The sequence below is a fragment of the Chanos chanos genome, chromosome 6 (assembly GCF_902362185.1).
Source record: "Chanos chanos chromosome 6, fChaCha1.1, whole genome shotgun sequence".
Taxonomy (NCBI): domain Eukaryota; kingdom Metazoa; phylum Chordata; class Actinopteri; order Gonorynchiformes; family Chanidae; genus Chanos; species Chanos chanos.
The window spans coordinates 23,836,678-23,864,071 of record NC_044500.1 but is presented as its reverse complement, the minus strand read 5'-3'; the positions used below and the strand labels follow the sequence as shown (position 1 = coordinate 23,864,071).

Genomic DNA, 27,394 nt, shown 5'->3' with positions numbered 1-27,394 from the left:
ATTCATGTCTTCACAGCAAACAGAAAAAAGGCAGAGATGGTGAAAATTGGAGGGTGGCCACCTCCTGCTACATTTTCACAGGGAAAGGAGTCGGCAATGACGAACAATAGAGGAAGGCCCATAGTGGAGGGGGTCGAGGGGGCAGTCAGTTCTGACCCTGATGGCAGCTCAATGTCCACCCTCTTTGTACAGGGTAATATATCAATCGTTTTTACTGCCCAGTTTAAAATAACTTTATGTAGTTCACATATGTACAGTTTAGGGGGATACTATTGATCAGCTCCAGCCACCAGCATGCCCCTCATCTGACTCTCAGGTAGAGGTAAGTGTGGAAATAATTGAGGAATTCTGTGGATTTATCAATGCTGACATGTTGATACAACTTAACAGCTTTTCTCAATTATTATTACTTTTTTTAGGAGGGGGTGAGGACACAATGTCAGCTATGTCTGACGCACACATCTTCAGGGGAAAAATACGGAACACGAGCCATTATGTAAAAACTCTGCGTAGCTGATCATGCACCTTTTATGTGAACATGCACAAACTCTGATTAACTTGATATCGAATCAACAAACCAACATCTTAATCACCTTTGTAGTACCGTTGAACAACAATTCAGGCAATCAGAGTTGGTCAACCCTGAATTTGCTTGATAAACCTGAGTTAAATCCGAGTAGGTTAAACTCCCATCGTAGTACAGCCCTCTGCTAAGTTTGATTACTGTTTTGCCCTTCTTTGTACCTCTGTTTTTGTATTGGATTGATCTCCGTTTTTTTTTTAACTTTGCCTGGAGTCTTACCATGTTTTTTGCCTGATCCCTTTCTTTTGCCTGTTTGTGTACTGACTCTGGATTACCCTTTTTTTGACTGGATTCTGCCTGAACTCTCGCCTCAAGAGTCAGGCCGTGATGCTCTGCATAATTAAGTTGAGGCTAATGTAACCTAATCGAACAATAACTTTGTGTGTCTATATATAATTTAAGCACAGTGTTGGTGTATGATCACACTTGTCTTTGGTAATGTATGAAAATATGGCTAAAACCTCTGATTTGTTCTACGCAACTGCAGCCATTACATCCTTAGGTAACTGATGTTTTTGATTAAGTTGACTGCGTGATTGTTGTGAGAACACTTGTGATCCTTGATCAGTAAAGCTAGCTATGGTTAGCCTCTGCTCACCTTGTGAAATTGGTGATGCAGTAGCTAAGTGTCTTGCTTTGTAGTGCTGTTATTTTTGCTTTTAGCAGAGGGATAGCAACAAACATATTTTAGAGATATAATGGGTCTAAAGTCTATACAGAGACGACATGCACATACATTTTATTTGACAGAACTGAATGCGGGCCAAGCAGTTATGTAACTACTACAGGCGTTATTTTGTTGATTTTCCAAAATCCCATTACTCATAGGAATTTTTTTTAACAAACCGGAACTTGCAAAAACCACTTGCTCGCTCTGTAACACATAGATACAGAAACGTTTCTATATCTGTGCTACAACCCAAGCATTAAATATCTTTAAACAGACCCTCGCTGGGAACTGCCAGTTGTTTCCGGTTAAAATGTTCACACATGAATGGTACAAATCGTGCAGTAATAAGTTGTGCTTCCAATTATGTCAGTACGTGCATATGCAGAACGGATCATGGTTCCAGGTACGAATTGTGGACTTAAAATCTCCTTTCCTTTCGTGAGGATGGTCCAGTGTACATTATGCTAAAGGAAGCAGTGAAGCATCTTTAACATTTAGAGAATTCGACCAGCTCTTATCATGGCTGCCACTTGGATACTGCCAGGTCATTTCACTCAGTTAGGAACCTTCCTAAGCAAAAAAAGATTATTTGGATGCACCCCTCATGAATTTTCCTTCCCAGAGAATTTCTAAATAAGGGAGAACTTCCACTCTCAGAACTTTGTGTTTCACGCGGGGGCACTCGCGAGAGAGTCCAGAATGCATGGAGGGGGGCTATTTGGGAAACCCACGCAGACACGGGTAGAACATGCAAACTCCACACAGGGAGGACCCTGGCCACCCGCCTGGGAATCGAACCCAAGACCTTCTTGCTGTGAAGAGACAGCGCTACCCAATGCGCTGCCCCCACACTATAACAATCAGTCATAAATCCTTAAACGACCAATCAGCATACACTAGTAGAATGTTAGCGTTTTATGGGCAAAATTGCCTTCCCTGTAAGAAAAACGAAAGGACATAAGTGTTTTTCATTTCAGTTCCGATATATAATCGATACTATATTTGCAAAATCCAAAATAATTATTTTAGCCTTTTAGCTCCATTCACTCCCATTCATTGAAGACTCTCTTGCGAGCCCCGTGTAGGTTAATTGCAGCCAGTTTTGGTACAACGGCATTAATAGGAACTGGGTAGGCTCTGTGTAGATGGGTTCTGTTCCTTCCCATCTTTCTTTATCCTCATGATGTTTACTATCGAGGTCAAGGAGAAGTGGTTAGAAGAAGACATAGGATGTTTTTTTTTTCTTCTTCTTTTTTTTTTTGACTATTCAGATGCACCCAATATCTGATAATGATACCTTTCGGGAATCAACTATTTTGTCTGGGTCTGGTCTGAACATGTGTTTCTGACATTCATCAAATATCAAAAGTCTTAAGTCTTGAAGCCGCCCGGTTAGGAACCTTCCTAAGCAAAAAAAGACTACGGCCGCAGCCTAAATTTCGAAGTAATCAGTTTTTAACCTCACTCTCCCTCCTTGACCTCTGGAATATCATAACATCATTTGCGGAATGTACAAAATGGAAATAACCTCTTGTGGCCAGAGACGAAGAAAGATTTCCTCTGTTGCTGTACCTGTATTCTTTGCCCGGGTTATTAATTCGTTTATTTTATTGTCATATGTAATTCACACGCCATGTGAACAACTACGCCGAAGAAATATGACAGAAATTCTGACAAGAAGAGCGAGTCTGCGTATCGGGTTAGTGAAGGTTCAACGAGTTGTTGTTTGCGGTTGCTAGGAAACGAGTAAGAGCCACGTTCAGAGAGGGCTTCGCTAATGCGTACACTTCATTGCTATTGCTGAGGGTACGAAACGTATTCTCCAACGGAATACGGGTAAACTATTAATTTTGTTCTCTCATGTTGCTGTGGTATGCAATTGAATCTGCCTGCAGCTGGAACCATTAAAAAAAGTTTACCTTTTTTGTTTTGTTTTGTTACGTTTTACTATTTGCTTGACTCTCTCAGCCCTGACTTATAAGTTGTTTGATTCAGCACAGTCGAGGCATTACAAGAGGAGAGAGGAGTACAGACACACGCAGCCATGCCGAAGAAAGGCACGAAGAAAGGTGGGGGCAAACAGGCAGGCTTGACGGAGGAGGAGAGACTCCTGAACATGCAGCAGAAAGCAAAAGCAGAGGAGGAAATGGCCAAACGAAAAGAGGACATGCTAACTCAGTTCCTGAAGGTCTGTATGTATGTGTGTTCGACCCAGCAAAAATCATATGCCGTCAAGTGCTTCCCGAAATATCGTAGTAATAGGTAGGGACCACATGAACACCCATCTGAGCTGTAATTACAGCTGTAATTGAGAAATTGTCTGTGATCATTTTTTTAAAAATGTGAATTTGTTTTTAACTGAACAAGTCTTTATTCCAGATTTTCAGTTTGTGTGGTGGAAAAAAATGTACAAAGCAGAATTCCCTAGAGTGCTCTTGAAACAGTGCGATTGAAGTTGTAGTCTGCAAGTAAGAAAACACGATGTTAATAAAATGTAGCTTCTCTAATTTTCTTCAGTAGCTCAAATTGTGTAGAATACAGTACCAGATAGTGTTGGGGTCATTCATACACAGTTTAATGTTTAATTAAGATTGAGAAGTTCAGCATGTCACAGCATCACTGCATTTTTTTTCTTCCAGTAACAGCTGCTTTCTTCAAGTGCTGATTTTTGTTTTTTTTTTCCAAGGGAACGCAAACCTTGCTAATGTCAATATATAACGTTTTTGTTTTGAGAAACAAATTGCAGAGAACATGAAATGAGACAACCTGTCTACGTTTTCTGAAAGAATGCTCTTCAGAACAGACATCAGAGGTGTTGGACTGTATTGTCACAGGGCCGTTTTGATCAAATACACACCCAAATCCTTCAAAAATTTGGTAATAACATCAGATTAATTTTGTGGCAGTTGTGTTAAAGCAGCAGTCATTTTAAAGCCCCTCCCAACCAGGTCACCTTCAGGCTCTCCTGATGATAGAAGACACCTGTTGTTAATTATACTGTTTGGCATAAGGGGAATCTTAGTCAAGCGCATCTTTGTGAGCTGATACTGAGCCAGCTGTTTTCTGACCTGCCTTTTCAATCTGTCCACGTATCACCTTGTGCTGATTATCTGACTGTTGCTCTCTGTGTAATGTTTCTGGTTTGGGTTATAATTACCTTGTTCTGATGTATGATTTCCCAAACTGTTCTGATATACAATTTGGATTTGGTTTGGAAGTCTCTTCTTAGAAATAAAACATCAGCTTTGTGCATGGACCCACAGTTTGCTTTTATTACATCTTAAAAGTTTCAAGTTTATTTAGGGCCCAATATCACTGTTTACAGTCTCAAAGGGCTTTACAGGCCACAACAATCAAAATCAAAACAGGACGGCACCCCCTGACTTAATACTCATGGCGGGCAAGAAAAAACTCCCCAAAAACCCAAAAGGGAAATGGGAAAATGGGAGAAATCTTGAGAAGGACCACAGAGAGAGGAGACCCCTTCCTGGCCAGACAGGTGTGCAATAGGTGCCGACCCAGCGGGCAATTACAATTGCAAGTAAATTAGAGCATGAACAAAGGGGATGGCGATGCTGACAGGAGGCTGACAGAGGGATGAAAGATGATAACACCAGGATGGATCGGTCCAGAGGGCAGGAGGAGTCAGGATCACTGGTATCTCAGGAGTAGCACGTGTGGCTCGACAGAGAGAGAGAGACATTGTTAGATATGTTCATTTCCACATAATGCTTAAGGGAAAATGCACATCGTGTGCCGAGTGCAGGCAGGGACTCCAGCAAGACTAGCTATTACAGCATAGCTAAAAGGGAGAGCTAGAAGGTAATACGGACATGAGGGCACTCTGGGACACAAGGCAGCCACCCACTCCACCATCAACAAACCTGAGTGAACGTGTTAGAGTGGGGGGGGGGCGACAGCATCTAAACATCCCAGTTCACCAAACACTCTATGCCTGAGAAACCTCCAGATCTGCTCCTTTACCTAGTAAAGAGCTGTTAGCAAAAGGCTTGGCTAAACAGATACATTTTCAGCCTTGACTTAAACATAGAGACTGTGTCTGAGTCTCGAACATTAATTTGGAGGCTGTTCCATAACTGTGGGGCTCTGTAAGAGAAGGCTCTGCCCCCTGCTGTAGCCGTCACAACTCGAGGTACCAACAAATGGCTTGCACCTTTTGATCTAAGTAGGCGTGGTGGATCATAAAAGACCAGGAGTTCGCTCAGGTACTGTGGCGCAAGACCATTTACTGCTCTATAGGTTAATAGTAAGATTTTATAATCAATGCGAGATTTGACTGGGAGCCAGTGCAGTGTGGATAAGATAGGAGTGATGTGGTCTTCTACTCTGGTTCACTTTGAAAAGAACCTTTACTTTGATATGGCTGCATGAAGTTCACATTCCGTATAGCTACAGAAATTCATCACTTTTCCCAGTGGTCCCCGATGACTCTCCAGGAGGGCAGCTGTTATCGCGACCATAATATAACTTGTTTTAAACACATTTGAATTTCACACTTTAATCTCAATTCTAACCCAGGACAAGCTACAGAAGGAGGAGCGGAACAGTCGGGTGAATCTGTACAAACTGAGGGAGAAGTGGCGTGCCTTGCTAAGGCAGGGGCGTGCGGCAGACCTCCGCTCTGACATTGCTGTGCTCAGCCAAAACTTCGAGAGGGTCCTCGACAGCAAGAACAGTGTGATACAGGTAATGGTGTCCCCCGTCCAACGCCACTCGATAACAGCTTTACACTGATCATTGGATAGCTCTCTGTAAAGAGCTTACAAACTTATTGGGGCTTCACAGTGGCTCAGTGGTTAGCACTGTTGCCTCACAGCAAGAAGGCCCTGAGTTCAGATCCCAGCAATTGCAGGTCCTTTCTGTGTGGAGAAAGGACCTGGGTTTCGTGCTCCGGTTTCCTCCCATCACAAAGATCTGCATTCTAGGATCAGTACTCCTGTCAGTGACCTTGACCAAGGCACTGGCAAAAAGACCTGGAGTTGGTCCCCGGGTGGTGGCAGCAGCTGCCCACTGCTCCTAGCTGTGTGTGTTCACTGCCCTAGTGTGAGTGTGCTCACTGGTGTTAGGATGGGTTAAATGCAGAGGCTGCATTTCACTGCTCAGTGTGTGTGTGACAAAACTTCTTCTTCTTCTTCTCTTTCTAGATACATTAGAATTGTAAGGAAGCTCAGACTGAAACTGAGTGGGTCATAGTTCACTGGTAAATTTGTGTGATGGTAATATCTTCATAGTTCACTGGTGTATTTGTGTAATGGTAATATCACTGCGCTTTCCTTTCCCTCAACATCCACAGCATCCACCCTTGAGCAAGGCACTTAACCCCCAACTGCTCCCTGGGCGCAGGTGTGCTGCCCGTTGCTCCTGCGTCTGGCGTCGTGTGTTCACTACCAGGTGTATAGGATGGGTTAAATGCAGAAGTTAAATTCACTGCTCATTGCTCACAGTGCGTGTGTGTGATCACAGTGATCCTATTCTGTTCTATTCATAGTTCACTAATGTATTTGTGTGATGGTAATATCTTCATAGTTCACTGGTGTATTTGTGTGATGGTAATATCTTCCTCACTGGCAGTGCTAACTGTACACAGCACCTCTACTTTCACATCAGTCACAACACAACACCAACTCTGTGCCAATGCTGTGATTTTGACATCATGCCAAAGAGTTTCAGGGCATATTGAGTTGACTGAGTGCTTTGAATGTGAGCAGAAGCCACATACCTTATACAACAGAGGACAAATAACCATTTCTTAAAAAAACAAAAAAAAGGAAAAAATTGAATAATAATTGCTGGTCTAGTTTTGCTGATGACACAGTTACACATTTAAACTACTATATATTGCTTCACACTTACTGTAGTCACTCGTAAGTAATTAGTAATTCACGCTTACTGTAGTCACTCATAAGTAATTAGACTAAAACTAGAGGCAGCATGTCTGAACACTGATTAGTCATGTGTTTCTGACATTTATTCTTTGCTTTAGTCTTTAGTCTTTGCTCTTTGAATCACACACAGTCTGTGAGGTGCAGATTGGATGCACCAGCCATGTCTTGGTTTAAGTTAATGAAATGAAAATGGATCCTGTGTGTTTGTGTGTGTTTGTGTGTGCTGCAGTGTCTGGTAAGTGATCTGAATGAAGCAGATGAACAGTCAGCCCAAGCATGGAGATCTCACTTGCAGTGTCTGGACCAACTGCTGGAGCTGCAGAGGAGCAGGCTCTCTGCTCTGGAAATGCAGTGGAACTCCAGCGTGGAGGAGCTCAGCTCTGAATACAGCACTGAGAGGTACAAACACACACACACATACACAAACTGTGAATAACACAAATGTTGTGCAACTAGAAAAGCGATGACTGAGTGGATTCTATAAGTGACTGGAGCTCTGACTGAATGGATTCTATAAGTGACTGGAGCTCTGACTGAATGGATTCTATAAGTGACTGGAGCTCTGACTGAGTGGATTCTATAAGTGACTGGAGCTCTGACTGAGTGGATTATATAAGTGACTGGAGCTCTGACTGAGTGGATTATATGAGTGACTGGAAGTCTGACTGAGTGGATTATATAAGTGACTGGAGCTCTGACTGAGTGGATTGTATAAGTGACTGGAGCTCTGACTGAGTGGATTGTATAAGTGACTGGAGCTCTGACTGAGTGGATTCTATAAGTGACTGGAGCTCTGACTGAGTGGATTCTATAAGTGACTGGAGCTCTGACTGAGTGGATTCTATAAGTGACTGGAGCTCTGACTGAATGGATTCTATAAGTGACTGGAGCTCTGACTGAGTGGATTATATAAGTGACTGGAGCTCTGACTGAGTGGATTCTATAAGTGACTGGAGCTCTGACTGAGTGGATTATATAAGTGACTGGAGCTCTGACTGAATGGATTCTATAAGTGACCGGAGCTCTGACTGAGTGGATTCTATAAGTCACTGGAGCTCCAGTAGAAGTCTCATGGTTAGAGATCTGGTGTTGGAGTCATGGCTCATGGTTTACATCTTTCCATTCATTGGCCACTAATGCCCTGTGGATGGGGGTCATGTTGTTATGGAAGAGACTGCTCTCATCAGGATAGAAATGCCTCATTATGTGATGAGACTGGTCACTCAGAGAGGCGTTATATGTACTGGTCTTTACCTTTGGCCTCTATGGGTGTGAATGGACATGAGTCAGTCCAGAATAATTCTACCAGAACCAGAACCCTTCACAATGGGAAACCAGTTCTCATGCCTGCATTTTTCCTTTACTGTATGTCTCATATCCTGCACTCATTCTGTTTGTTGGGAACAGAATTAGGGATGACTCACTGACCTCTCTCCACTGCTCAGTTTTGACTCAGTGCAGCCCCAGTGCCCTTTGCATCTGATTTGGAGAGAGCAGATTTTGGCTATGTACAGGGCAGCAGCATGCGTACCTCGTTTTGTGTTTTGCAGGCAGCAGATTTTGGCTGTGTACCAGCAGCAGCGTGCATACCTGGAGAACGTAAACCTTGCCATGGAGGAGCAGTACTGCGAGATGGAAGACAAGGCCAGGCAGGACTACCTGAGCACTCATGCTGAAATCAAAAACAAGGTACAGAAATGGGCAGAAAACTGTTTTTGTGTCATCACAGAGTTAGTAGACAACAGAACACCTAAATTGCCAGAATATTCTTACATACATAACTGAAGCCTAAACCTGGAGGGATAGGTGACAATGGGGGAGAGAGGCATTGGTCCCCCCTAAAATGTTTGTCAACTCACTTAAATTACTCACTGTCATTGATCAGAGCGGCATCTGTGGCAGTAAGTGTATCGCATTACCTTATCATCAACTTACAGGTGACAAAGTTTATTGTAGCTCTGTGTGGATTGCAAACAACCAGACTGTCTCCAAACAACTACCCACTACTGCTGTGTATTCCTCTGCCGTTGAGTGAAGGATCCAGTGGAGTTACAAGATTTAGTCACCCAATCTTTTTAATACTTTTCATTGGTTAAATATTTTATACTTTCATAAATGTAGGGTATTTGATAAATATAGGTTTTTAATTCAGGTAAATGTTAGTTATTTCATATATAGGTTATTTTATTTTACTGACGTAGACCCAAATATGTAGTTGGCTGAGATGGCTTGCTCCCCTGATATACGTCTCAACTGTCGCCCATGCCTGGAGGTATTTTTTGGGGTAATTTATTAGTTTAAGTTTTTACTCTTTGTTGTCTCAGAAAAGGGAAACGTACTTGATTGTGATGTATTTGTGTAATGTGCTGTATGAATTCAAGGTTACATATAAAATGTATATTTTACTCAGAGTATAGAGGAGAAGCACACCTTGCGAATCCAGTTGGAAGGGAAGGTTGAGCACATATTCTCTCAGCACCAGCAGCTGCAGCAGAACTACACTGAGACTTCAGGGGACCGTCGTGTCGCCTTTGAGGCACTGCGAGCCCGAGACAAGCACTGCACGCAGGAGATTGACAGGCAAACGAGACGGCTACAGAAAATGCAGGTTAGAGAGTCTGTGACAGGAGGTAAATATTGGTGTGTGTATGTATATGTATGGGTGTATTTTACTATCTTCTATCTTGTAGCATGTGTAGGTCAGTCAGCCTGTGTGTCACACGGTTGCGTCCTCCAATTAGGGCGGGTGGTGGTGGGTTCACAATTTTCACATAAACGTTTATTAGTATAGAGTTTAGTTTATTGGTCTGAGTGTGGATTAGGAACTCAATATTAGTTTTAAAATGATTTTCTTTTCAATGATGATTATGGTTATACATATTTATCGCTGGGTCTCTGAAAACAATAAACCAATATTACATTTAAGTGTTCATAATTATTATAATAGTTTATTGAAGAACACTTAGCCTATATTAACACTTTAATATCCTAAGAAGTGTAATAAAAAAAAAAAAAAAAGGATTGTTACGCCTATTTCCACTTTTATTCGAATACCAATACATATACAGATACAAATACTGGGCTCTCTGCACATCCTTAATATATATATGTGTGTGTTTGTGTGTGTGTGTGTATGTGCCATCTGCAGGATTCCATCAGTGCTCTGCGGTCACAGCTCAGTGCGAGTCAGAAGGAGAGTGAGTCAGTGAGCCGAGGCCTCCGTGGTGCTCGTGACGAGGTGGCACACAAAACCCGTCTGCTCAAAGACCAACTCAGCTCAGCGCAGACCATCAACAGAAAACTGCTGACCACCCTTATAGTGCAGAGCGATGCTGCTGCAAAGAAACTGCAAGGCATTATAGCCAAGGTACACTCACCCACACATGCCCACAACACACACAACATACACACACACACACACACACATACATTCTGCAGACCTATACTCTTAAAACCAATAGACATGTCACTATTTTGTGCCTCCACCCTGTTATGCAAATATGACATGTACTAATAACCTTGACTATGGACCTGCTGTTGCTGCACCAGATGGTCAAAGGAAAGGGACTGAAGTGTTTTACTCTAATTGGCAGTGTTGAGTAGAATAAGAATGGAAAGAGAGCTGAAAGAGAGGAAAAACAACAAATGAAACAAAGCAAAACCAGAAAGCATTTTGTAGCTTTGTAGTAGTAATGTTTTTGCCTAAAATCTAGGCCTCAAACCTCAGCCTGTAAAGCTCACATTGTCATGTTTAATCCTTTTATCCGCTGTAGTCACCCCTCAGAGTTCTCTATGGGCAACCAGACAAAGGCAGTGTCTCTAACCCTGAAGTATACCAACTGTCCCAAAGTCCCCTGTACACAGTTTACAGTCCAGATGAAAAAAGTTTATTATTATTCTCTGAACAGTTTAAGCATAACTCAGTGTCTCTGAAACGTCATCACTCTCCTACCATGCCTAAACCGTTTTCTCTCGCCTCCTTATTTTCACTGCACTCTCCATCTGTCTGACATGCATGGGACTCATCACACCCGTTTTCACAATATCCACATTAGTGCTCAGGGACCAACCCAAAACAAAGAGAACGGGAAACAGAATGGTACAGTGTGGTATATAACTGACATTATACCACAGACACATAAATGTATGGTGTAGCCCCAAAATGCTTGGCACCTTTGATGAAGATGAACAGAAGGCATAAACAGCACAGATCAGGAGCTGTTTTATGTACCGATTTAGAGGAAAATATTATAGTGTAACATTCATGGAAAACTTTAATTCAAAATTACTGACATTCTTAAAGATTATTTAAATTAATATCTGTTTAAATCAGTTATAAATATCTGTTTATACTTAAGGGACAGTCTATTATCCTGTAACACTGAGTAACAAGCATATTTATACATGTATACATATATATGTAATTTTTTTTTTTTTTTTGCGATCCATCATTATATGGAGAGGGAAAGATCTGATAAATCAAAAAAAATGTTGACCTTTACAATGCAGGTAATGAGTGCAAAATACTTTAATGGATAAGAAAATATGCAACTTTAAAAAGCCCATTAAAACAGTCTGAAACCACTGGAACTGTACTTAACCTCTGAGGAAAAAAAAGATAGGGAAGGTAAAAAAAAAAAAAAAGATACAAGGGGTAGGGAAGGTAGGAAAAAAGGGATTGTTTTTATCCTGGGGTCACAAAGTCTCCACACTGACAGAGTCAGTTTTTGGGGAAGGGCTGTGTAAAGAAACCTTTAATGAGAGCAGCAGAGACATTAAAGCGGTGAAACCACAGTTCAGTGTGTTTGCCATGTACACCATTGGTATGTTTGGTTTCTGTGACTCTGTTACGTGGATTCTTTATGGGATGTGGCTGTTCAGGATGTCACTTGCCATGAGCCCCTGCTGAGGTCAGTGAGGGCATGACCTTTAGTAAACATCAGAACACTTTTGCCAGTAGACTGCTGCTTGGCCACCAGCCAACCCCACCAGTACTAACACAGATGTTTAATTCTCAGCTGTTTTTGTGTCTTTCATCACATATTCTACTGCTGTTTATTGGTTTTTCTTGGGGTTAAAGAGCACAGCATTTTGGTTTACATTCGCGTCTGGGTTCTGATGGACAACTCTCTACCTCTCTCTCTCCCTAAGGGAGAAAAGCTGCTTCGTCTTAGTGAAATGTGCCGCAAGCTGGAGACAGAGAGAGAGAAAGTGCTGCCATTCAGCTCCTCCTCATTAAGCTCTGAAGAACAGTCTGAAATAAGAGCCTCTGCAGAGGAGCCTCTGTCTGTGGAGCTAGCTAAGGTAATGCATATCCCCACATACACACAGTGACTCCACAGACCTCCATTATGCTGTCACATGTCAGTGTGCCCAAAGCATCACACAGCCCTTTATAATACCATAATGGTTGCTAAGCAACCATTTGTTCTACACCACTAAGAGCAAAATCTGTTAATATTTATGCCATGAGGAAAACCTCTGGACTCTGACAGCACAGAGGGCCAAGGTACATTATAGGGTCTGCCATGTGGTTACTTCAGAATCTGTGGCCACACCCCCGCTGCATGTCTGTTCCTGTTATTATTCAGGATGCTGTGTCACTGGGCAGTATCTAATTAAAAGCCTCACAAATATTAAAAAAAATAATGAATAAATAAGTAGCCCAAACAACCTCACACAAATCAGTGTTTTAGTTATAATGGAAATGACAGATCTGCAAGTACAATTGTGTCCCTAACCTGACATGTACACACACATGCATACAGACACACACAACTACAGTTCTTATTTCAAATATAGCTTCATGCTGGGTAGCCAAATATACCTGTACAGAGGTAAAATAAGAAACAATTTTAACAATTGTAATGAAAAGAGAATTATTTCCTCCGTGTTCACAGTCTATCATAGTGCTAGCCCCAGTGAAAGCCAGCTGACACTCTGTGAGGTAGTTCAGTTTGCCTGGAGGAGCCAACCCTGCAACTGCAAATATGCAGTTCATATCTCCTGTGTCAGGCTGAAACATATTGTAGTTGCCTTCTAAACAAAATAAAATACCACACACTCCGTGGTTTATCAGTCAATTCTGCCCATTTTTCCACTCTAATACTAGTGGCCAAGAACACAAAACAGGGAGGTCTGACATTCAGAGATGGCCCCATTATGTAGGGCAGTGGTCACTGGTCATTAAAGATCATTTGGTTCACATATTGTTTACAGTAATGTAATTCAGTCTTCTTATCAACCTCCATTCCAAAACTCAAACGATTGCTAATTCCCAGTGAAGTAACAGCTTCAGTGAATATGAAGTAAAGTCAGTGATTCTGCTGGTGTATTTCTCTCCTCATAAAGCCATATGCACCAGGCTAACAGTGTGGACCAGGACATCTTCATCAGCGATGCTGTTACCTAGCACTTTGACAAATTTCCATGGTAACCACAGTCGCAGTTTTCAAAAGGGAAAAGATGGCCATGCTTATTGGCCAGGCCTAACACAAACCCTTATCACAGAGAAAACCATGACAGAATCAGAGCCAACTGTTTTTGCACTGACTGTCATCTTGTGAAATCAGCAGAAAGATTGTTGTATGAGAATATTTATGATGGCTGTCCCTAGCTCTCACAACTGGTCTTTTACTCATTTACTTTCATCATTAAACACATAACAATGCCCTTTAGACTTCATTATTCTCCACTGAAGCAGTCTTTCCTCTGCTGTCCCCTCAGGCCCTGCTGGATTTCTCTGATCTGGAGCGGTTCTGGCAACGTTACGTTAAGGTTCGGATGGAGCGGCTAATCCTGGGGCGTGAGAAGGCAGTTCTGTCAGAGGAGAACAAGCACCTGCGTATGCAGCTCAGACAGTATCTAGATGGGATTTCAGTTAATGACAAAAGCCTGTACAGTCAGAGCTCTTTGCTTGTGGTATCTCGTCCCAAACTGGAGCCCCCCACCACAACCAGCGCACACAGAGCAGAGACACAGCCTCAGTGCGAAAACACGCATGCATACACCAACACCACCCTGGGCTTTAAGTGATACTAGACTGAGGAAAATTCACATGATGGGTACGTACACTCTAGGAAAAAATCTAAATGCTTACACTCTGTGTTCTATTACTGAGGCAGCTTATGATGGGCAACCTTCCCACACACGCATACCACGTATTTGTCTGCTGTATTCTTTCTCACTCTGCATTTCATTATTTTATATCAATTTCTAAACTAAACAGATGTGTGTTTTTGGTAAAGTGTGTCATCAGGTAACAAATAAAAAGAGAGCACTGTGAGCACTGGGGTTATTTTTCTGTTTTTATTTATTTAAATAGTAGACCCTGTTTCTCTCCATTTCACTTTTTCTTACTCTTCTTGTCTTTGGCCTTCCTCTTGCTGTGGGCCTGAGCCTGGGCTTTATTATAGAGGTACAGGCCCACCAAACCCAGCAGGGTGGGTACTAAGGCTAAACACACCAATGGGAATATGTCATTAACCAGCTTCTGCCAGGGCGTCGGCTGGGTCACGGACAGCACCTCCACTTCAAAAACCAGAGCAGCATCCTCTACAGACACAGACAGAGTGAGGATGGAGGGAGAGGAAGTAAAAAGGTGAATAATAATTAATTCATTAAATTATTAATTATGAAGTCAATTGGCATTCTGTTCAGGATCAGTCTATAGCTTGAGAGGCCTGGCACAGATTAACAGGAAGTCTTTCCAGGAAACCACATAAAACCATCTCTCAGCCTAAGAAATCTTTACACAGTGCCCAGGATGGAAAAAGTTTCAGTGTGGATTAATCTCAATAACAAAATGACCCCAAGATGTTCATCTCATTAGTCTTTCACATTAATCTATTTTCTGTTACATTTACTACACTACTAAAGTGATATGAACAACAGGGTATAATAGACTTGTAACCTGACACACTCATTGGAGCTTCATGTGGTCCCCAGCCATTTGTAAAGTATGTGTGAATGTGTGTGTGTGTACTGGATACATCTGCTATGTACAAACTAAGAGTTTTCAGAAAGTTGAATTTGAACTTGTGTTAAAATGGCTAAAAAAAGTTTATCACAGTGTGAAAATATCATAGGGCACATGGCTACATAAGACAGTCATGTCAATCACAAAATTCAGCCCTGCAACTAGGACACGTGTTTCCAGAAGGAAACTGCATCTTAACTGGTACGTCCCTACCCGCTGTTATGTCATTTTACTTTGCATGTACTCAGAATGTCTACACTTAACCAGCTCATGTTAGTCTGGGCTTTAGTTCCTCTGGGCTTTGTTATGTCCCCAGCGGGCCAAGGTAAGGTGCTGTGGTACCTGGGATGGTTGGTGGGTATCCTCTTTTTCCATATGCTAGATGTGATGGAATGGTGGCCTTGATTTTTTGTCTGGTGCATACAAAACAGAGAAAGAGAAAGACATAAGCATGTTTAAACACATTTAACTAAAGCCAAAAGTCAGTAATATTTTTGACATTTTATTTGCAGTGCTACGTAACCTGAGCTACGGCCTCCTGTGGCATTGGCCTTAATGCTTAATATAGTAATATCATAAGATAATGAATGATTTTCTCATTCTGTCACAGCTATGCACTCCTCTCATTAGGCTGCTGGATACTTTTAGAGACATCATACACTTATTTTGTTTTCAAACAATGTTTACACTTGGACCATCATTATGGTCGGTGTCCTTACCCCTGGCATACTCCAACCAAGCTCTGCTCTAGACCTGTCACAAAAAGAGGGGAGGGAAAGGGTTAATGTGGCACACTGAGGGTGATTATTCTAGAGCAGTGTCTATTCCTCGTCTCCTTCCAGACTGCTAATACCTGCTAATCTGATCATCATCATCAAAATCTGTTCTACTGAAGAGCAGGTGAGTATCTAGTTTTAGGGTTTAGGGTTAAGTTTAAAATTTCAGATTAGGGTAAAGAGTTAGAGTTTATGGATTGGAGTTAGGGTTATAGTTAAGGTTATGGGTCTCAGGTTACAGTTTAGGCTTTAGGGTTTATTGTTAGGGTTTCATTTTTAGGCTTGTGGTTAGGGTTTAGTCCTTTGGGTTAGGGTTTGTCAAGCGAGTGGCCTAAATATTTTTGGCTTTTGGCCACTAGCCTTCTCCTGTTGCAACCAGCAGATGAGCTCTGTGAAACAGTATTAACTGTACTTCATTTTAATTTGTGAACATGGAGCAAAAGTATTAGCATAAACAATATGAAGTGCAGAAAACTGCCCACTCAGACGTAGCTTCATGTAGACAGACTGAGCCACTGCCTGTTAACACTCCACAGATGAAACCTTTTGAGAGTGGAGCCAACACACTCTCTATAATTACAAAACAGGGTTTCCACTGCCAGCATCTTATCATGGCCCATTGACCCCAGAACAGCACCAGCAATCCCTGACCCAGTCATCATACCTGAAATGACATTCCTTTTCCCCAGCTCTACCACCAGAGCATCCCGAGACAGGGAGGAGTCAATAACCTTCCCATCCAGAAGCCTCCCCTGTGCCACACATCACATAGACAGCCATTATGAATGAGGAAACAAAACAAAGGGCAGTTCACTGATTAATCAGTCAGAACTTAAAGTTAGTCCACATATTCCTTTAATTTGAGAAGACATGATTTTTCTCTGTTTTCGGCAGGAAATAACTGGAAAATGCTCAGAGAAGTTACTCTGACAATTAATTCCACTCCCCAATGGAATGAACTCTGACTGAACTAACAAATATCCCTACAGTCTTGAATAGGCCCGAATGAATCCAGGTGCTGACGTGTTGCTCCATTCTCACAGTGTCAAGTAAAATGATTGGCACGCGAAGAACGGTACAGTGTTCTCTGTCTCTCTTTATATATATACATATGTATATAAAATGAGTTGAGAGACAACGTTACGTCACGACACGATACAACATAATGTGAAAGCATCTCTAAACCCATAAAAGAAACGCCCGCCTTTGCGAATGACAGAAGTATTTCTGCCCGCGGTAACTGTATGACTAATAACCGGTCATTCGTTCACACGATGGCAGAGGCATTCTCATGGTGATCTTGGTCAGGGCTACACATAGGTATGAATGAGCTGATTGGATGCAAAGCGAATCCTCACTCCGGCTATGGGACAATATTTAAGATGCATAGTTGCACTTACTTTTCCGAGCACATACTATAAGTCTATTGGGCGTTGGCAGCCTTTAGGCAGTATATATTATAACACATATATTTAACCACACACACACACAAATCACAAACTATACATACAAATACTCACAAGTCCGCTCACAAGCCTTATATTTAAACTCACTGTGTAATGGATCTGAAGCGTGTCTCCCATCTGTGACTTCAGAGTACACGACTCCGGCATCACCTATGGAAATCAGAGAAACAGTCTGAGAGTTAAAAAAAAATTTATATGTAATGAGAAAAATGTAAAAATAACTATTTGAAATAATATGAAATATCAGGTTGATTCTGCGGTTCCATGACGATAACAGTTACATGCCGCAATAAGACAGTTTGAATTCAAAGGAGGAATGTCTCGAAACCACGTCTGCAGTCAGAGACTACGTGTCCATGGCTAAGCTATCTGGTCACAATCCATTTTCACGAGCAACTTAGGGGATCTCACCAAGGTTTCTATCACTAACTCCTCCACCGCATCGGCCGTCTCGTCGTCTTCTGCTGCAGCATACAACCACACGGTAAACAACAATACAGCGATGGCTATCCCAATTCCAATCTTCATTACTTTCAAATTCATCAAACAAATAAAACCAATCAAAATAACTCTTGCAGCGGTTCAACTTCCTTGAAGCTGCCCTTATTGCAGAATGTGACGTGGAAGATGGCAAGCGTTGACTACAGCTAAAGCGTAGATGCACAATTGGACGAAAACTAAAGGTACAGAGGGCTAGACGCCAGTTAATGCTGATGTGTTATTATAGTTGTGTGATAAGCCGATTCGTAACCACTGTCCCAACACCTGGATCCCTGGAGTCTCCGCCTTAAACATTCCGCCAACGTCCCAGAAGTCTCTCCCTGGTCGACACTGCAATTGCGACTTTTTGGCGGTAGATGGCAGTCACGATTTAAATTGAGCGTCCGGCACTCTGAATTATAATGGAACTTGAATGTCGGGGGAGTGACGTCATTCACACTCCTAAATTGCCAGACCGTGGCACCACCAACAGGAGCTACCGTCTCAACCATTGTTTTTTTTTTTCCCGTTGAGGATAAGGAAATATACAAAACAAGACAGGGAGCAGAAGTATACAAGAAACAATTTCAAATATAATGGCGGATGATGCTGCTACACTTTAGAGCACACACATCAACATTCCAGATTAACAGTTTAAAAGGAAATAAAATGAATAAAACATTTAAATGAAAGTAACATAACCTGATAATTGTAGCCTTTTTTTCATTTGGGGAGCACAAAAGAGCAAGATATGACACATTAAAAGGCAAGGACCATGACATTGAAGTATACATTTTTTTTAACATGTTTTAGTGACTTAAAGTAGTTGGCAAATCATTTATAAATAGGGTGAAAGGGGTGTGCTGCCTTTCCACTTACAAGAATGTATGTGATATTTACCCCAAATAATGACAAGATTAACTGTATCTGAAATGTTTGTGTCCAAGTTGCCAGCATAATAGATTATGTCATTGTAAGTAAAATAGGGTACCTTATCCATTTTTAATGAAAACCAATTATGAAGTCTCAACAATTTGTCATCCTTTAATGTTACATTTCTGTGCAGCTGGAACAACTAACCTATTATGCATCACACCAAAACTGATCTTAAACAAGTGCTTTAACAACAACATTCTACCTACACAGCAATGGAATAGGGACTTTTTCACTCATACTGAGTTTGCTGGTAATTATGGAAATCTGTGCGCACTGGATGAATATGTTCTGGTATGTGATGCCCTTATGAACTGTTTTTACTATTAATGAAGATTAATCCTGTTAAAGCAGAGGGCATCTATCGAAATGAGTACATGCTGTCTGTGAATGGCTTATTTCAGCAACTTGTTTATTAGGCATTTACCGGTCAACAGCAGCACTCCAGTACTAACAATCAAATTGTATTCACACAAAAATGACAACTGGCAAAGAAGTTCAGTGTCCTAGTCAACCTGACTATGAACCAAAAACAACCTGTCCTTTATATCCACACAAAAATCTCAGTTTTAACTATAGCAAAGCTAATCACTGTCAGCCACTATACAGCTGGTCTTAAAGACAAACTTACTGATATGAACACTGCTTGATTATCAAATTAATCTATATCTGATACCGCCTAGAGCTCCTAGAACCTTGTATATGAACTGTTTTATACTGTAAACAAATCACTGTAAACTCTAAATAATTGTACTGGGCCATTGAATCTGTTTATCACTGACTCATTTTAAATTTTAAATGTCTTTATTCTATGTGCTGGCCAGAGGAGGATGGGTCTTGGTTCCTTCCTCCCAAGGTTTCTTCCTCCTATTCACTCCAGTGCCACTGTCACCTTGGGCTTGCTCACTGGGGGTTTAGGCACTGATTGCTGTAAAGCTGCTTTGAGACAATGGCTGTGTCCGAAATGGCATACTACATACTACTCGCGTACTAATTTTGACGTAAAAGTAGTAAGTAGTATGCAGTACGTGAAAAATAAAAATTTTGCAGTACACGACAGTTACCCGGATGATGTACTACTCTGGCAAAAATTTGCAGTATACATCCAGAGCTCACTTCGTTGGGTACTGCATCCCATGAAGCAACGTGGTGATTTCCAACTGTCAAAAAATTTTAAAAACATGGCGGACAGCGACAGAACCAGCTTCAACTTCAACTGCAGCTGCAGTTCCGAATATAAATGTATCAGTTGCATATTTTGGCATAATAAGTCTTCCTACGCTTTCTTATACGCCTACTTTTGATAGATATTTGTTGTAGTCGTGTGTTGTTCGATTTTAACAGAACAGATAGCCCAACCGATAGCAAACGTGTAGTACACTACACGAAAGTTCTCATAATTGCGTACCATACTGTATACTAGCGTGTGGAGTAGTGTGTAGTATGCAGTGTATACTAGGCTAGTATGCAGTATGCAGTACGCTAGTATGCCATTTCGGACACAGCCAATTTTTGATTGTAAAAGTTCTACCAAAGCATGAGACATGATGCTTACAGTTTTTTATGATTGCTTACACACTTGTTGCAGAATTTCGCTCATTGTGTCAAAACTCTACACACAAGCAAATAAGACACAACACTTGGGCATAAACATCTCACTACCATGTCAAAATTAAACTCTGCAATCAAGACCTAACAATCCTTTTTCAAAATGGCATTTTTGCAACAAGATGTTACACACCATTTGAATTATTTTTTGAAAGCAGCAACAACACACTGATGCACTTTATACAAAACACTTCTGTCTTTAGTATTTCATATACCTTTTTAATTTTCTCATACAGGCTCCTGTGAAAGATTGTTCCAGTACAGTACATCTACTCTCATTTCAATGAACACACAAAAAAGAAAGGCTTCAGAAGAAAAATTTATACAGCTTATTTTTTTTTTTCGCCCATTGTAGGTTTTTACAACAAGAAAACACAAAGAAAAATAGAATTGCAGTACAGTAATCAATACAATATGTTACGCTAAACTCAAAAATAATTACAGTCAAATTACAGTGCAACGGTAAACAAAAGTTAGTATTGTAAGGAATTGTAAGGGATGAGGTGTATGGTTTATGGATCCCTCCCTCTGTCAGGGTCTGGCAACATCGTTCACATCACAAGCAATGTCATCCCTGGCTGGGCAACAGGGAAAATATCACCTTGCGTGCCGTATCCAACCTTGGACTGACCCCACCTCAGTGTCTCCACATGCCTCTTCCATTGCTTGCAGAAGAGGCAGGCGGGCATGTGGTTAGTGGTCATACACTTTCCAATGCCAAGCCGAAGAGAACTCCTCAGTAGGACTTAGAAATGGGGAGTAACGGGGCAAGTATACAACTGTGAAGTTATTGTTGTTGGTGAACCAGTCTCGGACCAGAGCAACCTGGTGGAAACTAACATTATCCCAGATCACAACAAACCTGGGCTGCTCTGGTCTGTCCAGTACAAGTATGTAGTGCATCCAGAAATGTGATTATGTGTGCTGTGTTGTAGCGACCTAGGGTGGCATGGTGATGCAGAACACCTTGCAATCTCCTTGCAGGAGCCCCTACTGACACCCCACCCCCACAAAAAGCTTACCTGAGGTCTATTTGTAGTGCTAAGGCTCAGACTGATTGGTGTTCAATTACTGTACAAGTGTTTTCATATGTGTGTTTGGGTGTTGCCAATTTCAACTATGTTTTGCATTGCTGATAGAAGTGTTTCCCCATGATTACAAGAGGTTCATTCATGAACAGTGTGTCAAATGTAAGAAACAGTGTGTAGTTTTGCAAACAGTGTGTTACAGAATTGCAAACAAAGTGCAAAGCAGAAAATGTGTTTGTAGTTTTGGTGCCTTTGTTTAAGGTATGGTTACAAAAGTTAAGGTTTTGGTGCTTTTGTCTAGGCTTTCACTTCCAGTGTGTAAGCAATCATAAAAAACTATAATATAATTCATGGGTTGTTGCTGAATTGGTCTGTGAATTCATTTTTACATGAGCAATTCCTGTGCTTTTGGTAACTGTGAAACCAAATAATCTGATCACTTAATTTATTTTATTTATTTTATTTACAGATCTGTATATGTCTACTACCTTCCAGTCAGGTCGTCATCCAGAGTTTGAGAGAGGATTAGAAAACCAGACTCTTTCAGTGGTGAACCTTATAATGACCTTTGCTAAACAGTAAAAAGAAAAAAAATCTAAAGCAATCCAAAACAAAGCTCTTCCCTTCAGTTTTTTGTTCATACAAAACTGACAATAACATTGCTGAAGCTTCTTGATTGCACACACACACTGTGAATGTAACGTGAATTATTGGGCTTCACTATATCTATGCTTTTTATTTATTTAATATTTATTATTATTTTAATTTTTTCTTTATGCTTATTTGTCCTCTGCATTTAACCCATCCAACACACCGGTAGTGAACACACACACTAGACACAGGAGCAGTGGACAGCATTCCTTGTGCCCGGGGAGCATTGCCCTTGCTCAAGGGCACACAGCTGTGGATGTTGGGCCTGGGAATCAAACCGGCAACCCTCCAGTCACAAGCCCGGTTCTCTAACCTTTACACCACGGCTGCATGTATGCATGTCTTTATGCTTATTTGTCTTATTTTTCCCCTTTTTTCTTCATTGTATTTTTGAAACAGTTTTTGAATCTTCAATGCTGTCACCAGTTGTCACTATGATGCAACTTTTATGTATGAACATTGTACAGAATTAACAAAAAAAATAAAGCTTCTTGTAACCATGTGAGTAAATATTATATTTTTGTACCTTATACATGGATGCTTCATTGTGTTACTGAGTTTAATAAGAAGTACTGAACTTCACATTAAACTCTGTTCTGAAGAAAAATGATGTAGCCCTGTTGGAAATGGATATTTCTTGTGTAAATTTGTAAAGTGCTGCCAGATCATCCTCCTGTCTATCTATTCAAACCACCACTCTACTCTACAGGAACGTGAACCATATAATGGAAATACAGGGTGAGTTCTGAAGCACTGGGGCAACATTTTAAAGTCTTTGATCACAAGATGTATACAACTGGACCTAGTTCATTCACACCTCATTATCCTCTGTAGGTTTATTGCCTGTAGGACAACTCTCATTTAAAATCATACCCGACCAGACCAACCTCTGAAGTAGAGCACAGGAGCATCAAGACACCTTTCAGAACATGGATCCTAACCTTCAGTCTGCACTAATTCACTCTCACTTAAATCCACCAAACACCCCTCACTGTGGGGGCAGCTAAGAATGAAATGTCAGCTAAGTCAAGACTTTGAGAGCCCAGTTTGTTACTGAGGAAATATGATACACTGTGTTGATCAAGATGAACGATATTCACAATTCCATATCCATGGACTATGTGTCCTCTGATTTTGTTAATACAGACCCTGTAACCCCCAACACCCTGTTTGATGCATCTCTTCCTCCTGTATAATATCTTGAGAATGAGCTCCCAAGCCATCGATGAAAGAGACACACTCTGAGACATACCCAGACTCCTGCTGACCACTTTTTGACCCACTTCATCCACTGTTAGTTACCACAGCTTCAGAACAAGACCATGTGGTGGACTGGTAAACAGGATTTCCAGTTGGGTCATTGCCCTGGATCCCCAATTATCCTGAGCCACATGGTCAGTTTGATGGGTCATATCAACCACGCCAAGCCAAGATGGACATATCAGAACAACATTTAGTACAGATAAAGTATAAGGACTCAACCAGACCAGTTGCATGTCTATTATGACTCCCTGCACATATTCATTCAATCCTATCCACTTCTGTCGTGTCATATTATCCTGATCTGTGGATTTGTTTGCTTCAGTCACAAGTAACCACATATCCACACACGTACCTGTGGGCCCACACCCTTAACAAAAACTCATTCCTGGTTTAAAAAAGTAAACAGTTCTTACCAACACCAACTGTGATCTTAAGCTCCTAGGCAGTCTTGTAACCTCCTCAAGATTTATGAATATATGTGCTTAATATTATATAAACAAAATGAAAAATTTCAGTGTACCCTTTTCTTTTCCCTTTTGTGTTCAATAGAGCTGTACTTGTACTCCTTTAGTCTATAGGTAATGCAACACACACACACACACACACACACACACATACACACACCAAAATAAACAAAATAAAAGATTAAAAATTAAAACAACATTACTGAAGCCTCCTAATCTCAGATGAATGTAATATGAACTGTTGTTTCATACCTGTATTTCTCAATTTCATTTATATAGAGACTTTGAGTCCTTGATGCTGTTACCAACTGTTACAGTGATGCAACTATTTGTATGAATGTTGAATCAATAAATAAGAGTAACAAATATAAATAAAAGCAGAATAAAAATGGTTACACGACCTTTTACGGAGTGTAAAGAAGGTAAGATGGAAAATCTCCATGGCCGCACAGCTCTTGAAAAGACTTGCAATGTGGCAACAGCAGCTGTAACCAACAAGTGCGAGAATAACAAAGAGTGCTCCCTACACTGTCAAAGTAGAAAACTCCACCCAGGACACCCAGGTGTAATCTTTCACTCGCAAGGACGCTACACAGCAGGGTACTTAAAAGATTAAGATAACTGTGCCATTTTGCTGAATTGGCAAAATTTAACTTTTGAAAATGAATATTCATGACACACATCTATTTTTAACTTTTTTCACTCAGGGTATGTATCTGCATAGACTTTGTATTAGTTCATACGTTGTTGTTCGGCTGTTTGCTCCACTATGACTCTGCATACATTTCTGAGCATCTGTCACAACCACACTGATAACGAGACATCACGAACCAATTACTTAGCAGTCCGGTTTGTGCAGTTCACTGAATCGCAGCGCGTTTTATCTATGATGCAACGCAGGTGTCGCGAGACACTACATGAATCTCACGTATATTTCCTGGTTTGAGCTGCGTGACTCTAACGCCGCCTCTGTCTACAGTTCCACGTCTTCGTCCTCCCAAACCGGTTGGTGTCTGCGTCGAAGGTAAGTCAGATGTAAGAATGTCTTAATACATAATGATGATGAAGCGAGTCATTAAACATTTTAAAAACTGTACTTACTGCCATACGCAGAGCGTGATGGACCTACAGCAGATTTGATGTATGACAAGCCATACTTGGCTACCTTCAGATATTACAACGTTTGCTAGCTCCGTAATAGCAAGTCAAATGATCATTTGAATGTTCGAAATAAGCGCACTTCCTACACATTGTCTTACCTTTTGCAATGACAACGCCCTTCAGTGATGCTTGATACATTTAGTTTTACGATTGTTTAAAGTGCATTATAGGGGCATATCGAAACACTTACCGGTTTTTATATGAGAGTAGCAGCTGAGAGCCGGTGGGATATTCGGTTGGTAAAGGCTCCATGCTACCCAGCTTGGAGCGGGCCTATAATTTGCTTTCTGAATTCTTAAACGTTTGTACTGGATAAAACAGTGTTTTCAGATAATGCAAAGTACTTATATCAGATACCGCTTTTTGGACTAAATATGTGAAGCCACATAGGCATTCATACTCATGAGAGTAGCACTTGACATTCTACTCAAGAAATGGCTACTGATATTATAACCATCCGAGAGGTAGGCAGTTCGATAAAAAAGATGACAGCAGGACCAATTAGCCAGTTTGAAAGGCTACACACAAGCGCACATGCAGTCAAACTCACAAACTGTCTCACAGGCATGCGTTCTCTTAACGGAGTAAACACTAATAAACAGCGTTAGTAAAAAGCCGTGAGTGTCGGTCAGTACCATGGACAGAGCACGGCGGTAGCGACACATTTCAATATCATTTTTTTAATGCAATCTACCGCTCCGATTTAGATCTTAGATCAGGGTTATTAGATTTGGGGTATTATTCCTCCTTGTATTTATATTTCTATGTTCCTTTGGTTTTGTTAACTACATTTTAAATAACAAAAATATCCTACTGATTTACCTGTGTGGTTCAGGAATTTAAACAGCGTTTGTGTTCTAAATGTCAGTTTTCCGTTTATCAACAAGTCAAGAAAACAAAGCAGGTTTTAGGTTAATTATGATTGTTTCACCCACCGTATACAAGAGGTCTTTGGGTTAGCGGCAGTAGTGTAGTGCTTGGTGTAGGATGCAGTTTAAGACATACAGAGTGGAGGATGAGAGAGATTAACAGATGATGCAGTAGCCTGAAGACAAGGCAAAATTACAGGTTCCCGCTTATATTTTAGTGAGTGTGTACTTGTGTACAGACAAAGAGAGAGTGTGTGTTGGATGGTTTTGTGTCCTATGCCTGGTTCTGGAGAAGGAGGGGACAGTATTTTAAATGTATTACTTAGTTTTACATTGGGTTTCCACACTGGTGATTTAGGCACTGATCAAGTAAAGACACAAATTTAGTAAAGACTAAATTTGAACTTGTGATTCAGCTTATGTAGGGTTTGGTGGTCTTGTATGGATTTACACAGCAGTATCTGTGCAGAAACACAACACTGTCTTAGACTACAGTGCGTGTGTTTGTATGTGTATGTGTTTGTGTTATTCTGTCTGTATGTGTATATGTCTGTCTGTGTGCGCGCGCGCGTGTGTGTGTGTGTGTGGAAGGGTCTTGCTGCAATACTGAAGACAGAGGGTCCTCACAGGTATACAGAAGTGTGACAGATTCTGTAGCTGTGAGGACTGGTCGCTGGGGGTAGCCGCTCTAGTTTGTGTACTACATTATTATTACTACCTTGATATAGAGATACAGATCAGTACTTTTTTTCCAGAAATACATGCGTGTCAACTACTGATAGCCCTAGAGATTCTTATGATTAAAACTAAACAATATGAAATCTGTGTCAGGGCTCTAATTTCTCAAGTTCACCTCAGTTTTAGAGAACAGAGACATGGCCTTCCAACTGAACTGAGTTTGACTGGGGTGTAAAATGAGGTAACTCCTTATGCCTTCTGTCAGTATGGGGACAGACAAAGAAACCCAAGAGAACAGAGATGGAGTAATGTTGACTTTGGTGAGTCAGATAATGGGGACTAAATAGCAGGCAGAACAGCCTGAGCAGCAGCTGTTAGGTTACTGAGTCTGTAGGTCTGGGAACTCAGCCTCCAGTCTGGGCATGTGGGTGCAAGACAGCAGTGTCATCTGCCTGTCAGGTCCACTACTTGCCTAATGTGCTTGCTGGTCTAAAACAAGGCATGCCAACAACTGTTAAATAGATGGATGATTTAGGTTTTGCTTTTTGATAACTCCATGGAATCACTAATAATATAAAATATATTCTACATGATGAGAAAGAAGATTCTAGGCTAACTCTCCACTGGTTTTATTTATTTTATGTGGTGTTTTTTGTTCACCTCTTAATGAGGCCAGACATTTGTAAGTTGATGGGGAAGGTGCAAAATGTCTGTCTGTGACTGTAATGGTATTTGTAGTAGTTGTTGTAGAGTATGCTGTTGTTGTTGTCTTTTATGTGTTATAACTTTTACCTGTCCCTGCAGCTTTACCGGGTGATAAACCTTGATTGGCTGTGCCTATCCTGGGGGCTTTCTTCATTGAACACCACAGTGTAGACCA

General features: G+C 41.1%; 2 protein-coding genes across 2 annotated transcripts; one reads left to right on the top strand and one right to left on the bottom strand.

The window, feature by feature from the left end:
• Nucleotides 1-3,297: 3,297 nt before the first annotated feature.
• Nucleotides 3,298-14,194, top strand: drc2 (dynein regulatory complex subunit 2). Its single transcript, XM_030778181.1, has 8 exons — nucleotides 3,298-3,441; nucleotides 5,793-5,960; nucleotides 7,389-7,558; nucleotides 8,710-8,848; nucleotides 9,570-9,767; nucleotides 10,308-10,526; nucleotides 12,311-12,463; nucleotides 13,886-14,194. The coding sequence occupies exons 1-8, from the start codon at nucleotides 3,298-3,300 to the stop codon at nucleotides 14,192-14,194; spliced, it is 1,500 nt and encodes a 499-aa protein (XP_030634041.1).
• Nucleotides 14,195-14,448: 254 nt separating this feature from the next.
• fkbp11 (FKBP prolyl isomerase 11) lies at nucleotides 14,449-18,105 on the bottom strand. The gene is made up of 6 exons (XM_030777619.1): nucleotides 17,791-18,105; nucleotides 17,467-17,529; nucleotides 16,578-16,665; nucleotides 15,857-15,890; nucleotides 15,480-15,550; nucleotides 14,449-14,713 (listed from the first exon to the last, which is right to left on the bottom strand). Exons 1-6 carry the CDS (start codon nucleotides 17,920-17,922, stop codon nucleotides 14,505-14,507), a joined length of 597 nt encoding a protein of 198 aa, XP_030633479.1. The 5' UTR covers nucleotides 17,923-18,105; the 3' UTR covers nucleotides 14,449-14,504.
• Between the last annotated feature and the right edge of the window lie 9,289 nt (nucleotides 18,106-27,394).